This window comes from Stigmatopora argus, chromosome 10 (assembly GCF_051989625.1).
Source record: "Stigmatopora argus isolate UIUO_Sarg chromosome 10, RoL_Sarg_1.0, whole genome shotgun sequence".
Taxonomy (NCBI): domain Eukaryota; kingdom Metazoa; phylum Chordata; class Actinopteri; order Syngnathiformes; family Syngnathidae; genus Stigmatopora; species Stigmatopora argus.
Genome location: NC_135396.1, coordinates 16,112,844 through 16,130,701, shown reverse-complemented (window position 1 = coordinate 16,130,701; position 17,858 = coordinate 16,112,844). Strand labels below are relative to the sequence as shown.

General features: G+C 41.3%; 1 protein-coding gene across 3 annotated transcripts in view; it reads right to left on the bottom strand.

Moving 5' to 3' along the window:
* The window catches only part of relt (RELT TNF receptor), a 29,705-nt gene extending 18,260 nt beyond the window's left edge, over positions 1 to 11,445 (bottom strand). The window contains exon 1 of one of the 3 annotated variants that reach the window (XM_077611285.1): positions 11,267 to 11,445. Coding sequence is in view for 1 of the 3 variants with exons in the window: in XM_077611284.1 (XP_077467410.1) it covers positions 3,249 to 3,266 (18 nt within the window). In the remaining 2 variants the exon portion in view is untranslated. Of the gene's footprint in view, positions 1 to 3,248; positions 3,347 to 8,991; positions 9,061 to 11,266 lie in introns of those variants that run through there. The other 2 variants (XM_077611286.1, XM_077611284.1) reach the window with 2 other exon arrangements.
* Between the last annotated feature and the right edge of the window lie 6,413 nt (positions 11,446 to 17,858).

Here is a 17,858-nt window from a genome sequence, read left to right as displayed (position 1 = left end):
GTCTGCCCTGGAACAGGCAGTGGCAAGTTTTCGGGAAGATTATGCCAGACATTTTTATTCAAAAATGAACTGAAAATGCCAAGCTTCACACGGATCGCGTGTGGGGATGCTGGTGGCTGGCTTCATGGAAAAGCTAGCCCTAATCAATAAGTTCGACTCCTCATGGTTTAAAAAACAAGAACAATCCCTATGTTTTGACAGATTTGTTTATAACAGACAATAGTGTTTTTTAGGTCGTTTGTTACCTGGCATGTTTAGTCAGGCGAGTACAGTAATCCTGCGAATATCGCTGACAATGGAGCCACAAGAAGACAAATGACTTCGACTAAAAGTCCCATTTACCGTTTTTTTTAATATTTATATCAAGTGGAGAGGAACTATTTTCACTGAGTATAGTATTTAAAGTAGTTACCATATTTACTTGCATATAAGCCGTATTTCTCGCTCAAAAAAATTATGACTGAATAAAGGGTACGGCTTATATGCACATAAAAAGACGACATGCACTGCAAGGTGACAAAGACGAAATGCCATAACGCTAGACAATGCGGCCGATACGGTCAGATAAACATATAAAACGCTAAACAAAATTCATTTTGATGTCCATAAAACGTGAAAAAACTCACTTCTGCCTGTCACTGCTCGCTCAGGGCGTCGCCATCTTACCGTAGTTAAACGTGCTCTGACCGGCCAGACGCGAGTAGCCTAGATACGTGTTCGTATTGTTTAAGGTTGATCGTTAAAATATCAGCGGATACCTGCGTAATGTGTATCTCATGCTATTATTGAACCCGCTACAGACACACTTCCTTCCTGGTTGTGCTTACGTTACTTCCTTTTAAATTTGTCTATGTGCAGGATGTAATTGCACATTTGTGATTATGAAATAAAACAAAATTCCGCTTTGATATTTTATTTTATTTCTTCTTTGAAAGTGACAACTATTGCAGTAATATGAACCATCGAAATAAATCGAAGGACGCCTAACTTCGGTGCGGGTAAGCGCGGGCTCAATTCCTGCTGGCGTTTGTCTCTCTGTGTGCCCTACGGCTGATTGGCGACCAGTCTAAGGTGTAGTCTGCCTTTCGCCTGAAGGAAATTGGGTTAGGCTCCAGTAATCCCCGCAACTCTTTCGAGGATGGGCGGTATGGAAGATGAATGAATGAATGAATGAAAAAAAAATCGAGATATTTTGACATGAGAAGCAATTTGGCCACCACTACATCTTAAACTTCTGTTAAGAAAATTTTAATTTCTGTCATTAAAAAGCATCAGGTTCGCATCAAGATGGACGATTTCTTTTTTCAAATTGAATAATTTAATATTTTGCACTTACAAAGACAGGCATATTAACTTCCTTATGATATTGAGGGTTAGGTGTTAAGATAATGTGCTTTTGATTCATACAGTATCTCAGAAATACCACGTACGATGATTTTTCTAAAGATTTTCCCTTCAAAGTAACACATTTGTACTCCCTATTAAAACCGTGGATATGGATGGAGGTGAAAATTAGGAATCAGGGGCCGGCTTATACGCGAGAAATTGTAAAATTCAACAATTTTCAGGGGCCGGCTTATATACGAGTAAATACGGTACATTTTTAAATATATACATTATATTTAGATATTAATACATTACAGTCTTTTGACATGCTAATAGCTGTAATATTTAATAAATATACACTTTTTGATAATTGTACTTGTATTTCTGTATATTTTTCGTTTATCGCGGGCATGTATGCCCTACATTAACTGCGATATTCGAGGGATTACTGTACAGTAATTCCTTGACAAATGAGTGACCCAACATACGAAAAATTTGAGATACGAGGAAAATTCCGACCAAATATTTTCCTTGAGATACGAGACAAATTTGATATACGAGCATACGAGACACCCTGGTGGCCGAGTACGCAAGACACTGCTTATGATAACTGCGCACTGTCTTTCTCCCTCTATCTCCCTCGCATAAAGATATCTACAACCATAAAGATATCTACAACCACTGCATTAATCAGTGCATAATTACGGGAAAAACAATGGGTCCTAAGCAAGCCGGTCCAATGAAGGGTAATAAGAATAAAAAGTGTATGATGTCAATCAATATTAAGCACGAAATATTCAAAAAACATGAGAGTGGTGTACGCGTGATTGAGCTGGCTCGCCAATACGAGACGAGTACTTCGACAATGTGTACCACCCTTAAGCAGAAGGAATGTATAAAGTTCATCAAGACTTCCAAAGGACTAACCATAATTTCCAAGCTTCGCAGTGACATTCATAACAAGATGGAGAGCCTTCTTTTAATGTGGATAAAAGATAAACAGTTAGCGGGAGATAGCGTGACCAAGTCGATAATATGTTTTGGTGTTTTTTTCAGAGGGTGGGAACGAATTAATTTGTATTTAGGTCATTTCTATTGGAAAAGTTGATTTGAGACACGAGTCGTATCTCAAGGTATTACTGTACCACAGGTAATCTTGAATAACAATGAATAGCCCCATAACTTATAGGTGAATATACTCAGTTTAACGTGATGCATAGGGCAGAACACTTTTTTGGGTACAGTATTTCTCTCTCACATCTCATTTTCTGAACCACTTTATCCTCATTAGGGTCGCGGGGGGTGCTGGAGCTTATCCCAGCTGACTACGGGCCAGAGGCAGGGGACACCCTAAATTGGTGGCCAGACGATCGCAGGGCACAAGGAGACGGACAACCATGCACATGCACACCCATACCTAGGGGCAATTTAGAGTGTGTCCAATCAGCCTACAATGCATGTTTTTGGAATGTTGGAGGAAACCGGAGTACCCGGAGAAAACCCACGCAGGCCCGGGGAGAACATGCAAACTCCACGCAGCTGGACGTGACCTGGATTTGAACCCAGGACCCCAGAGCTGTGGCCGACGAGCTAACCACTCGCTTCACTGGGCTGCCCCGGTGCAGTATTTCCTAAAATCAATAACAGTCTGTTTTTACCACCAATTAATGTGAAAATGAACCTCCACCAGATGAATGTTGGGAAAAACATCAGACAAAAAATAAAATTGACATTATAGTTACAATGCAAGTACAGACAAGATTGCTTGCACGCAAAATAGTCCTCACTTGTTCCTTTTGAAGCATACCATAATGAAAAATCAACGACGAGTAAACATCTGACAAAAGAATACAACTGATATTATAGTTACAATGCAAGTACAGACAACAAAATAGCAAAATTGCAAACAAAATAGTCCTCACCTGTTCCTTTTGATGCATATCATAATGAACAGTCAACTGAGTAACATGTACATTATTGACGCAAAATTACAGATCATGCCTGTCTGAGTCAATTGTGTTTCATCCGTAAAAAAGTTGACTCAAGTGAAATTGAACCTCACGATATAAAATTGCACCATCATAACAGCAAATAGAGGAAATTGATGAGGGAAGCAAAAATCCGCCGGGGATTCGGAGCTGGACAAAAGTGCCGGGACAAGAGGCAACGCTTCTGACCAACCATTCCATCGTGGGATAAGATGGAAGAGCTGTCGGCGCTTACTAGCAACGGAGTCGAGGTGCCCTACTCTGCTACTGTTGTCTTCAGCTCCAGACTACTGAGGAACTGTGCGGATTAGCTTGGAAGAGTGACTCTGCATATTCTCTACCTCGGTCACAGTCTGCAGAAGTTCCCCATCTTGTGGACGACTTCCTGTGTGTGGTTCCAGTTTTTGTTTACATTTTCCAGTTTCCACTTACTTTGCTTTGTACTTTTTGCTTTTGCTTTGTTGTTGTGCGGCCTTTGCGACTGTACTGTCTAACTTATAACTATGCCTTTTCTTGCTACTGTCACAATGAAATTTCCCGAATACGGGATGAATAAAGTTATCCAATCCAATCCAATCTAATCCAACACTTGCTCCTGACCTAGAAATGACACCGTTGCTTAGTAAACACATTGTGATGAAATTCCATATTGTCACCAATTGTCAAGGCAGAACTGGAAAAAACTAATACGGCTAACTTAGAATATGGAGTTTTACAAACGCTAAAATGCCAAAAGCAAATTCCATGTGCATGGCTGAGTGGAAATGTACTGTATATAACCTCTGACACACTCCTTCAGAGAAAATCAACATACGAGCTCAGTCCCGGAACGAATTAAGATCGTATCTCGGGGTACCACTGTACTTTGATTGAACCTAGATAAAGTAGTTGAGTTGGACTGAATATATTTTACGGGAAAAAGATGCTGCAATAAATAGGCCAAAGGTTCAATCTCATGCTTTGTTGGCTTCGTTGTCATTGCTCAGCAGTTGTTTTGTAACAGGCTCAGGTCTCTATCACCACAAGCACGAGGGAATGAGTGTATCCTTTGCAATAATACATGACACGCACACATACACACAATCAGTCACTTGTGCCTTGTCACAAAGAGATTGACCCAGACCAGCATTGTTCTCTGTTGCTGGCAAGATCAGCTGGCAGACGATTAACAGTTTCAAATGTGTCTTTTCCTTGTTCATCAAACCTAAATCGCATGGCAAATATTTGACATGTGGGTTTTCTCTGGATACTCCGGTTTCCTCCCACATGCCCAAAACATGCAGTTTGGACTGGTTGAACACCCTAAATTGCCCATAGGTATGTGTGTGAGGGTGAATGGATGTCCGTCTCCTTGTGCCCTGCGATTGGCTGGCCATCGATCAAGGGTGTCCCCCGCTTCGTGCCCGTGGTTGGGATAGGCTGTTTTTAGCATGTTAGCAATAGAGGCTAACACGGAGCATGAACGCAAAAGGACAATAACACACCTAAAATAAGCGATTATGAGATGCAGGACAACACCGAGCCGACCCACAAAAAGATCCAAGTGAATTCTCCCAGGCGTTTTATTTTTTTTATTTTTTTTAAATACCTCGTAAATACCTTCGCGCAAAGAGTAGCCTTATTGAAAATGTTCTGAACCCACTATCCTCCTTTGAGGACAGCCTGTAATATTTTTCTTACTTGAGATCAAGGTGCTTCCCCATTTTATGTAAATATTCTGAAAACGTTGCAAAAAACTAAAACTTGTTATCTTGGGTTAAGTTCATGCAACTTTTTTATTTTATTTTTTTGTAAATGGCCTGATGGGCGGCGCGGCGGATGAGTGGTTAGCGCGTCGGCCTGACAGTGGGGGACCTGGGTTCAAATCCAGGTTGGTCCACCTGTGTGGAGTGTGCATGTTCTCCCCGGGCCTGTGTGGGTTTTCTATGGATACTCCGGTTTCCTCCCACAGTTCAAAGACTTGCATGGTGAGGCTGATTGGACACTCTAAATTTCCCCTAGCTATGAGTGTGAGCGTGAATGGTTATTTGTCTCCTTGTGCCCTGCAATTGGTGGGTCACCAATTCAGGGTGTCCTTCGCCGTTGGCCCGAAGTCAGCTGGGATATGCTCCAGCACCCCCGCGACCCTAGTGAGGATAAAGCGGTTCAGAAAATGAGATGAGCTGAGAAGAGAAAAACAAAAACAGGTTATGGTGAGCTTTAGTCCAAGTCCTCTTCGTCAGATTCGAGAGGCATTGGATCATCATTGGGTCTTCAGGAAGCGCCGTAGGGGCAGCAGGGGGAGCTTGTTTCTGCGAGAGGTTTTCGGCTCGCAAGAAACATGGTGACCGCCGTTTCTTTTCTTGTACAAATATGATTTTGTACAAGGACATGACAAATGTTTTTACTGAGAATTGCAATCATTAATAAGGAGAGCATTTAGCTGAGGTGGACAGGTATGTAAGAGAATCTTGAAACAAGGATAGTGGTTGTTGTGAGACAGCCAATTGAATTGAATTGAATTCCATCGTCCTCAGTTGGAAAAAGGTGGCGTGTCCTCCCTGGGTCAGGGATCAGGTCCTTCCCCAGGTGGAGGAGTTTAAGTATCTTAGGGTTTTGTTCACGAGTGCGGGAAGAATGGAACGGGAGATCGACAGGCGGATTGGGGCGTCGTCTGCAGTGATGCGGACTCTGCACCGGTCCGTCGTGGCGAAGAAGGAGCTGACCCAAAAGGTGAGGCTCTCTATTTACCGGTCGATCTACATTCCCACCCTCATCTATGGTCACGAGCTATGGATCATGACCGAAAGAAAGAGATCCCGGATACAAGCGGCTGAAATGAGTTTCCTCCGCAGGATGTCCGGACTCTCCCTTAGAGATAAGGTGAGAAGCTTGGTCATCCGGGAGCGGCTTGGAGTAGAGCCGCTGCTCCTCCGGATCGAGAGGAGCCAGATGAGTTGTCTCGGGCATCTGACTAGGATGCCCCCTGTCCGCCTCCCCCAGGAGGTGTTACGGGCACGTCCCACTGGGAGGAGGCCAGGGGGCCGACCTCGGACACGCTGAGGAGACTATGTCTCCCGGCTGGCCCAGGAACTCCTTGGGATACTCCCAGAAGAGCTGGATGAAGTGGCTGGGGAGAGGGAAGTCTGGGCTTCACTGCTGAAGCTGCTGTACCTGCGACCCAAATTTGGATACCCGGAAGATGAGATGAGATGAGATGAATGCTTTTATTGTCATTATTTAAGATAGAATGAGAGAGATAAAATGACAGCCCAGTAGAGCATAGCGATGTTCTAAAGTGAGAATCAATGCATCTGCGACAATATTTTCAAAATTAAATAACGGATAAGGAAATGCTTTTACTTTTGGGGGGAATTTCATAACTAACTGGGATCTTTTTTGTATCTCTAGTCACTCATTTGCATAGAAGAAATTTCGGAACCTGAAAATTTAGTACCTAGAGGCATTCGTAAGCAGTGGTGTGCCGTCAGGGCCTTCAAGGCCTTCTCTGCTGGCCTAAGAAATATCTGAATCACAGACTGATGTTAATTATATTTTGGCCATGAATACTTATTAAATTATTCCAAATTGTCTGTTAGCTTCCTTTCATTGCTTTCCCCCTAGTTGCACTGCTTCCAGATCTGTGTTTTCATATTGAAGCATTTAACCAATCACATTTCAGCCATTATTTGTTGCCAGGGTGAGAAATCTGCCTCAATCAGTCACAATCAGTTCTGCAGGCTCTGCTGCATTAAACAAGCGTCGATAAGACTGTTGCTTTAACCAATCAGAATTAGATTTGGTGACACCAAGGCCCTCTCGTAGGAGTAGGGATACGTCATTGCCTTCTTGCAGGCGTAGGGATACGTCATCGCTTTCACCAACTATGATTGGCTAGTGATAGAGGGGACAAGCCAGAGCTACCAAACTGTATCTGGAGCGAGCTGCACAAGCAAATATATTGTTGTGTTGATTTAATAGCAGTTTTGTCAAACCGCAATGGCTGAACGAGGAGAAGAAATGGATTTGTTTGCAGATTTGCTGTCAAAGCCATTTTCAAGAGGGACTGTTCAAGAAAAAAAAGCTGGACATCATTAAGAAAGGTCGGACAACTCCAAAGCAAGCAAGCCTGTCACAACTGGGAACGAACATTTTCAGCACTAAATCGAATATAAACGTATGCCAGAAATGCGACAGGACAGGCTCGACTTTCAGCATTAGCTTCAATGGCGATAGAAAAGAAGGAGGAAAGAAAGGAGAATGGATATTGTGTACAGTTAAAAAGGATTTTTGGTGAGTAAAATATGGCTATATTCCTAAATAATATTTCAATTGTATGAGGTTATTATTGATTGGATTAGATAACTTTATTCATCCCGTATTCGGGAAATTTCATTGTGACAGTAGCAAGAGGGTGAGAATGCAGATTCAGGAAAGCCATAGTTACACATAGTTACAAGTTAGACAGTACAGTCGCAAAGGCCGCAGAACAACAAAGCAAAATAACAAAGCAAAATAACAAAGTACAAAGCAAAGCAAAGTAAATGGGATCATTAAGAATCACCAAATAAAATCATTAAGACAGAAAAGCAGCAAAAACACAAAACGAGCAAGAGTGGACGGAGCTACCACCACCGGCTGCCACTTGAACGGCGCCATCTTGGTTGCGGTAGCAAAAACAGATACAGACTCAAGAAAAAGACGTTGTAAAGATGATTTTTTATGTGTCGCAGCTGTAGCTGCAGTAGAGGTTTTATAGCGATAAAATAGTTTTTGAGGGTTGGATTGATTCCGACAGATGAAGGCGTCACTAGGAAATTCACGGACCGCCACTGTTCGTAAGTAGAGGTATGACTGTATGGTGAAATACTTTATGAGTACCGGTACAAAAACAATGAGCAGACTATTATTCATTGCAAAATAGGCAGTTTTGAAAATAAGACTAATTAGAATCTGATCTCATTATCAAGCCTTGTCTGACAATTTTTAGGGGATGGATTTGTGTCCACAACATGGTCTGCTGTCATTTTAAAGTCACTTAGTTGTATGATTTCATAGTACCTTTAATCACTGCGGGAGTCTGATTTTTATGAAAAATGTCAGACCTTTTATTACAATACTCAAACTATGATACTACATTCGCCGGGCCCCCAGCTTGTTTAGAGGCAAAAGACAGTTGTTGCGCTATAAAAATTCTCTTTTGAAAAATGGGTTGGATTTTCAGTCAAATTTCAGTTACATGCATGCACAGCAAACGTGTATATAATTATGTACAGGTATGATACAGAAGTTCAGCACTTCAAATCAATCAAGCAAAATGTACAGATATGATATGAAAAGCAATTCAGCAGTTCAATTCAATCAAGCCAAAGCATCAAAATAAATCAAATTTGATATGGGACTTGAACTACGAAACAGCGTCATCGCGTGTCCAAGCATGATTACTACCTGCCTACACTACTTTGGGTTGTTACTGGCATCAGCAGACATGGTAACTGCTGAGCTTTGTCATTGGCCCGGAAAAAAGGGTAGATCGCGTAAAGTTGGCTCCTTGAAAAGTAGAACTTTGAGCAAAAAAGTTTGAGCACCACTGATTTTGAGGAATATGTCAAAATGGAGGGCGGCCCGGTGGGGCGAGTGGTTAGCGCGTCGGCCTCACAGCTCTGGGGTTCTGGGTTCAAATCCAAGTCACGTTCACCTGTGTAGAGTTTGCATGTTCTCCCCGGGCCTGAGTGGATTTCCTCCGGGTACTCCGGTTTCCTCCCACATTCCAAAAACATGGAAAACCTGGAAAATGATACACGTGCAATGTTGACCTCCTCATGGTGCTTTTACAAAACAGAGTAGTTTTGATCTGAAAGTTTCGCAAGTACCGAAAAAAAGTGGCCCAAAGTTGCACTTTTCCGAAAAATGCGACACCCTGGTACAAATATTGATTTTCTGAAAAACTGGAGTCCAATTTCGAAAATCGGCCGCGGTGCATCCCGAGAGGCGTAAATTTGCCAACTTTTGGTGAAAACCGCATTCAAATCGGACTTACGGTTTGTCTCCATTTCACCCAGACCTCACGGACACGCATACACACTCTAAAATAGTAATGTGTATAGATGGGAGGGAGCAATATATTGCCCTTTCAAACATCTAGCATTTTTCTGGTACAAGTATGTGAGTGCAGTTGGGTATACAAATATTCACTAAAATCATTAATCATACAAGAATGAAGTAGACCAAGTAAGGAAGGCTCTGAGAAAGAGAAAGAGAGAGAGAGCACGAGAGAGAATATATTTTTAACTCTCATTCAGTGCCATAGCTGTAAATTTATATCTTTTGTTTTTATTTTCATTGGTAGTACTATGGGAATGGTTCACTGACTTACTGTGAATTCTAAATAGATTAGGTACTTTTCTGCCATTGACGACGATAAATTGCAACACCATTAAAACTAGGAGATCTAGCAGGGATATGTACAGTGGTACCTCGACATATGAGTGGCCTGACATACGAGCAATTCGAGATACGAGTAAAATTTCGGGCAAATATTTATCTTGAGATACGAGACAAGTTTTGATATACGAGCAGACAGCGGACGTGAGATGCTGCTGATAAGAACATCATGGGCACTGTCTCTCTCCCCGCAACTCCCTCGTGTAATGTCTCTGGTCGCAACTCCCTCTTTGTAATGTCTCTGCGAGCACTGGGCGGCACCTCAAACAACCCTCGATATTGACTGAAAGTCAGTGTGGAGGCGGGGCAAAAAGAGCCAACCCGGGAGAAGAAAGGTATCAAAATGCCAAACAAAATTATTATTAAGTTTAGTGTTAGGTTCGATTAAACTTATTTTGAGTGTGTCTGCATCGTAATCTAAGTTCATTTAAATTTGTTTATGTTATTCTAGCAGCGCATTGAACGTGCAAAAAGCCCCCCCTCTCTGTCCGTCTCTCTCTCTCCCGCCTTCGAAATCCGTATAATTTTAGTACTATTAAACACATTTTAGTTACATTAAACCACTGGTTATGTGTTACTTTGTTAATAGATGGCAAATTAGAACAAATAAAACATTTTTTCCAATCCAATATCCTGTTTTGGGTGTTTTTTCAGAGGGTTGGAAGGAATTAATTTGTTTTTAGTTCATTTCAATGGGAAACGTTCGTTTGAGCTCAGTCCCGGAACGAGTTAGAAAGTCCCGTCCAATGGTCCAAAAAAGAGCCCAATTTGATGGATTCCCTCCAAGGTGTAATGAACATTGATTAAGTGCAAATGTATTGAGTGAAATACACAAAACAGATCTGTTTGAAGTCTTGGAGCCGAGAAGATAAATTTGAATTGAAGACATGAAATGACATGATCAGAGACAAAACAATGTCAATATTTCATCTCATCTTGGACAGCCAATCGCAGGGCACGAGGAGACGGACAACCATTCACACCAGACTCATACTTAGGAGCAATTTAGAGTGTGTCCAATCAGCCTACCATGCATGTCTTTGGAATGTGGGAGGAAACCGGAGTGCCCGGAGAAAACCCACGCAGGCCCGGGGAGAGAGAACATGCTATTCCACAAAAGTGGACCGACCTGGATTTGAACCCAGGCCCCCCACTGTGAGGCCAATGCGCGGCTAACCACTCATTCGCCGGGTCGCCCTATGCGTCAATATTTTGTAGAGAAAAAGCTTTCATAAGCCTATTGAGCCACCATTTGCATGGGGACACGAGCACTTCGCCACCACAACTAACGAGAGACCCCATTATGCTCAACTATAGATGGAAATGTTGTTCTCTTGTCGAGCTTCCTTGTACATCAAATTAAAAAGCAGACCACTTGCCATCCTTGCAAATCTACCCCCCCCCCCCCCCCCCCCCCCCAAATAAAAGCATCCAAACAGAAATTTAGCCAACGTATAGTTCATGTATTACAAAGCAAAAGTACAAACCGAAATGAGGAGTTAACACAGCTCTTAAGTTCTCACACTTACCGGCTTGGGTGAATTTAAGTGGAGAAAGTTTAGAGTTCCGACAACGACAAGACTAGAAATGGCGAAGAAAGTTTAGGTAGTTGGAAGTGGTGAGTAGAAAGGCACAAAGCCGGTTGAATTCGGTTCTTCCTTTCCCAGCCGTGCGCTTTACTCTCGTGTGGGTATGAGGGAGGGACAGAGGGACAGGGGGACGGGGGGAGAGAGCGAGAGAGGGGGGGGAGAGAGGGGGAGAGAAACACGAGCGAAGCCTAACGTCACAGCTATGATGACGTTTGTGATCTCTTCCACTCTGCCAATTTAAATCGATTATATGTCACTTTTTGTCATTGGCAGTGAATAATTTACGGAATGCCCTTTTTAATTGACAATGTCAAAAAAATAGTGAATATCGCGGCTTCAACTTTCGCGGCTTCACTACATCGCGGATTTTTTCTGGGGGATTTTTTTTTTTTTTTAAGTTCATAAAAATGTAAACATTCACGCTGAAACTCGCAAGCGGAAGTCACTCCCCTGTTTCCGCTTGCTACTAGGACTCAGCACTGAAGAACATTAAAAAAAAAAAATTAAGTTCATAAAAATGTGAAAATCCACGCTGAAATTTGTAAGCGAAAGCCACTCCCCTGTCTTCCGCTTGCTACTAGGACTAAAAAAAGTTAGTTATAATTGGGGTGATTTTAGCTGCCCCTAACGTTGTTCTCCTGGTCAGAATTAAGCCATGCATCGACTGATGTATGACGGGAGTGATGATTTTATTTTTCCAAGCATCGTACAACAACATCTCGACAACACCATGAAAAACAGAAATGACATAAATATTACAACACAATATTGTTATTTACAACAAAATACCTACAACAAAGGAATCTCTTATAAACAAATAGACAAAAACCGTGTGCACTTTCTGACTTGAATTAGGAGCTCCTAAGCCTTAACCAAATTATTTCACGCGTCCTCTTTAAATTGTTACAAGTCTGAACAAAGCACGTCCTTCCCAACAGTCCTCTCTATTGGTCACATGACCACTTTTTCATGTCCTGACGTCATTTCTAAGCTCAAAATTGTACAACACAGTTTACATTATGAAATATGGAGAAAGAAAATGAACAAAATACACATATAACTCAAAACATTGGATGTACACAACACACAAAATTATTAAAGAAAAACCTAAATTGCCACACCGCCTCAGGTACAGCTACAATGATCCTACTTCGCGATTTTTCATTTATTGCGCCCATGTCTGGTCTACATTAACCGCAATATTCGAGGGATTACTGTACATATTTTTGAAAAAGTGTATTTAAATATGACCAAACACATTCAGACATGCAAGGAGATGTTCAGTGCTACTTCTCAAGAACCCTACTCAGAAATACAGAATACATATATGCTGATTTCTGTATCAGTAAAACCAATAGCATAATTTTATTTTTTAATTTTGCCCTCTGGGACGACCCCCACTCCCACACACAGACCCCCAATGTACAAACACAAGAATATATTATATTATTTATGTTACTTGTCTGGCGAGTGGTTAGCGCGTCGGCCTCACAGTTCTGTGGTTGTGGGTTCGATGCCTCCTTTGCAAACTCAGTCAGGTAGCAGACAGTCTATGAGTGGCTCCAATTGTAAAGCTGCGCTCGATTAAAAAGACAAGGACATTTTCTCATATTTAGCGCCACACAGTGTTTCAAATATGGTGTGAAAATGTTAGTCAGTTTTTTGCACATATATTATATAATATATAATATTTCTCAACTTCAGTAATTAGTAATAAGTGTTAACTTTAAATCGTTAATTTTCGCCAAATGTAACGAGCCAAGAAACTTACAAAAATTGCACAAATTAAAGAAAAGCAGGGAATAAGCATCTCACAAGAGCACATGCAATATGCGTGCAGTTGTTTTTTGCTCCCCAAAAATGACAATGTTCAATGTTCTGCATTTTCAGAAGAAAAAAAGAATATTGAATATGTCTCTTAGTATTACTTGATTGCAAATGTTTAATAGGTATAATTGTATGCTGGGAAGGTTATATTTATGAACATTTTTTTACTTAATATAATTTGGATTTTTACTAAGTAATTTCACATTCATAATTTGGATTTTTATTAAGTAATTTCACATTTATACCCAATAAGTTCAACTTTTGAGTCATCAGTCCACAGAATGTTCTTCCAAAAGTGTGGAGGATCATCAAGATGTTTTTTGGCAAATGTAAGACGAGCCTTTATATTCTTTTTGGACAGTAATGGTTTTCCTCTTGGAACTCTGCCATGGATGCCAGCTTTGGCCAGTGTTTTTCTTAAAGTAAAGTCATGAACATTGACCTTAAAGGAGGCCAATGAATTTCTATTTCACAAAGGGACAGACAAGTTTGTATTTTTTCTGCATTGGTAAATAAAATCATCATTTAGGAACTTCATTTTTCTTTCCTTGGGTTGTCTCTGTGTCATACGAAAATTAATTTGATGGTCTGAATGTATGTAATAAATATGCAAAAAATCAGGAAGGGGGCAAATACTTTTTCACGGCACTGTATAGATCAGGGGTGCCCAACTCCGGCCCACGAGAGCCACTATCCGGTCTGTTTTCCATATCTATCTCCACCAACACGCCTGAATCAAATAATCAGGATCGGTATCAAGCATCTAGACAGCTTGCTGATGAGTTGATCATTTGATGCAGGTGTGGTAGAGGAGGGAAATATAGAAAACAGACCGGATAGCGGCTCTCGAGGACCAGAGTTGCCCATCCCTGGTATAGATGCATTGCAATAGGTTTATTTACTCATAAAGATGAATTTTAATTCCAATCTTTTGCAAAGGACTGAGGTTTCAACTGGTCTATATTAGCATTTGGCTTCTCTAACTACATTAGATAGACAAGCACTAAAATGTACCAGCAGTCTATTGATGCAACTAAATAGAATTCATTCTTCCGTTTGGTTTCCGACAAAAGAAATGAGCAATAACCTTTGTGTTGCATATCGAAATGAATTGTGTGAAGGTCATACAAGGGCTCTTTTTACCTACAGTTTTGTCAATTAAAATTAATCAAGCGTCATTCATACAGGAAGATTAATGTTAAGCTGTGTCAAAATGAAATTTGAATTATAAATCATTGGTTAAATTTTAATGTCCAATATTTTTTTCTGTCTATGAAATGTATTATTTCACAGCTTACAGTACACATACACATTATTATAATGCTTCAAAAAGTTTAGTTGGATTGATTCATTCATTCATTTTCTAAACCGCTTTATCCTAACTAGGGTCGCAGGTGGTGCTGGAGCCTATCCCAGCTGACTGTGGGCCAGAGGCAGGGGACACCCTGAATCGGTAACCAGCTGATCGCAGGGTACGAGGAGACGGACAACCTAGAGGCAATTTAGATTTTCCAATCAGCAAACCATGCATGTTTTTTAAATGTGGGAGGAAACCGGAGTACCTGGAGAAAACCCACGCAAGCCCAGGGAGAACATGCAACCACCATGCACGTGAACCGACTTGGATTCAAATCCAGTAGCCCAGAGCTGTGAGGCCGACGCACTAATCACTCATCCGCCGCTAAATGGATATCATTCATAAATAAAATTGATTCATTGACTTGAAAAAAAAATAGTTCAAGGTGAAATTATTCAGTCATTCAACCACTTATCCTCACAAGGGTCGCAGAGGGTGCTGGAACCTATCCCAGCCAACTACAGGCACCAGGTGGGGGATACCCTCAGTTAGTCACCAGCCGATCGCAGGTCACAAGGAGACAGACACCAACAATTCGTGCTCACACTTAGACATCGGGGCAATTTAGAGTCCAACCAGCCAACCATGCATGTTTTTGGGGTGTGGGAGGTAACCCGGGAACCCGGAGAAAAGCCACATAAGCCCAGCAGAACATGCAAACTCCCCACAGGAAAGTCCGGACCTGGGATCAAGCCCTCAATCTCAGACCTGCGGGGCTGATGCGCTAACTACTCACTCACCGGGCCACTCTGGTTAAATTATTATACAGACGCTCCCCTACTTACGAACATTCGAGTTACGAACAACGGTACATACGAACATGTCTGCAAATTGCGTTTATGTCGAAAAATGTTCGTAAGTTCGATTTTGTATTGCGCGCCTTTTTCCGAGTAGTACTTCTTTCCGCCGCTAATACCGACGCCTGGCGCTGTGAGAGCTCAGCTCACCCAGCATCTACCTTCTTCTGCCCACTTCGTTGCAATGCGGAAGTGTGTGAACGTATCTCCAGTGCACAAAGAACCTTTTTCATTTTTATCATTAAATATCTCATGCATCCATTATTCAATATGGTTGGTGAAAAGCGAAAGGCTTCTATTGAGGGAGGTGCAAGGAAGAGGCAAGCCATTTCATTTGAAATGAGTGGCAATAATAACGAAGCTTGATGCGCGTTGCACGGGAATACAACTTGAATCGTTCGACCGTCAGTACCATTTATAAACATAAAGATCGAGCAGCAGGACCCAAATATTGAACGTTGCACAAAGTTTGCAAATCAATTGAATGATGCCATACAGTGCTACCGCATCATTTATGATGAAAAAACAAAACTGCAATCGTCATTAGATAGCTTCTTTCGGCCAGTTTCTAGTAAATCTCTCTCTCTAATGTATGTATACAGTACTGTATGTATTCTCTCCATTTTATTAAATGTTTTTTTTCAGTACAAACCAATGTGTGTTACTTATACAAGCCTTAAACATACAAATGCACTTATATAAACCTTCAATATACTTATATAGGCCTTAAATATAAATTATAATACAAAATATAGCACTGAGCAACTTACAAACAAATTCAACTTATGAACAATCGCTCGGAACCTAACTCGTTCGTAAGTAGGGGAGCGTCTGTATAGCAATTAATGTGCAACTCTTGTTAGACAAAAAGGTTCCCTATTGTTTAAATAACTGTTAAACCTGTTCTATTCACACATGACATTTTCATCTTAGGGAATTGGAAATTGCAGTTAATTACAAATCTAACTTTTGGCAGGTTCGCACGCTTTCATTGTTTTATTCAAACCCGTAAGTAAGTGATCACTCGTGACCTCGTATACATTTCAAGATGAGCAGATAAATGCTTTTATGTTATAGTTATTTAAAATCACCGTGCGCCACTCTAAATCCTGAGCGACTAACAACCATCAAAAACGATCAACCACATGACTAGAAGCACCAAAAAATGATCAACGACGGTCAAATTGTGGAACTCGTGTGGTAGCTTGAAGGACAAAATCATATTAAGTTACATTTTAAATGGGAAAATTAAAGCAATTTTAAAACAGGAGATGAAATTTTAACCAGCAAAAGTGCCGTTTTCATCACGAGGGAGCTACGAGGTCAAATAATAATAATAAAATACTGGATGAATGATAACAAAATAAACTTAATGCGGGCAGAATTTCACTAATGCTGCAGCAGAGGTGACGGCAAATATTAGAACTACAGTACAAAGTGTTACTCTCACTTCCAAATATCGGTCAAGTATGAGGATTTTATCTTTTTTGTTGTCCTTCTATTTTTGCACATCAAATAGCCGAAGACTCGGAAGACATCTTAGTGGTCAATCGCTCATTTTAAATGCGCCGTACATACTGTGCGCACGTGTCTACATGCAAGCGGGACACACCAATGTGAGTTATAGCCACTCTTTCATACGTGAAGTGATTATATTCAAGCGAGTGGGTGCGGGGCTACGCTGTCATATTCATTTACAAAAATAGTTTGACAATATAGACCAATTGGACACTGAAGACTGGGACGTTTTTAATCGTGTGTTTTGTTCATTGCAGTGAAGCATGGGTGCCCCCAAACAATGTTCCCTCTAAGCTGCGCGCGTGCGCAATTGCGCACTACTCTTGTCTTCTCTGCGCACAGCAAATCATATGGAGCGCACAAAATAAAATCCCAATTTATTTTTTATTTTTAGCTGTGAGACCGACGTGCGAACCACTCATCCGCCAGGCCGCCCATTCATAGATATTAATCATTACATTTTATTATTACTAAATCATTTATGTGTAGTAGACATGCACCTGCTGATGGCAGGTGTGATACTGGTGTGTGCCCATAGCGAGCAATGATGATGAGTGTGCTCAGGGAGGTAGTCATTCTGCCCAGACAAACAAAAAAATAGAGGGAACATTGCCCCCAAACTGAACCCTCTGCACCCCCGCTGAGCCCATAAATCATCGCAGTGAAGCGGGGCTTCGTATTGCTTCTTTGGTGACACGTGCGGGGAGTGTTTCCTTTGATGCATGCGTGCACAACCACCGGTGCATGCGCGCAGTGTTACCGAAACATCTGGACGGATCACAGGAGAGGGCGGAACCCTGGGACCGTCGCGGACTATTCATCATATAAAAACTGTGCAACCTGTGTGAGAATTGTTCTTTTTGACCCAGAGCTTTGGATGGGATCAGCTCTGACTTGGATTTATATATATTAGGAATAAATATTCTGTGGAGTAACCCAGCATATCTTGGTCGTCTCTATTCGAATATGAGCATACCCTTTTGTTAAGACGACAAGTCAGTTATAGTTTAATATAGATAAACGTAGATAGAGT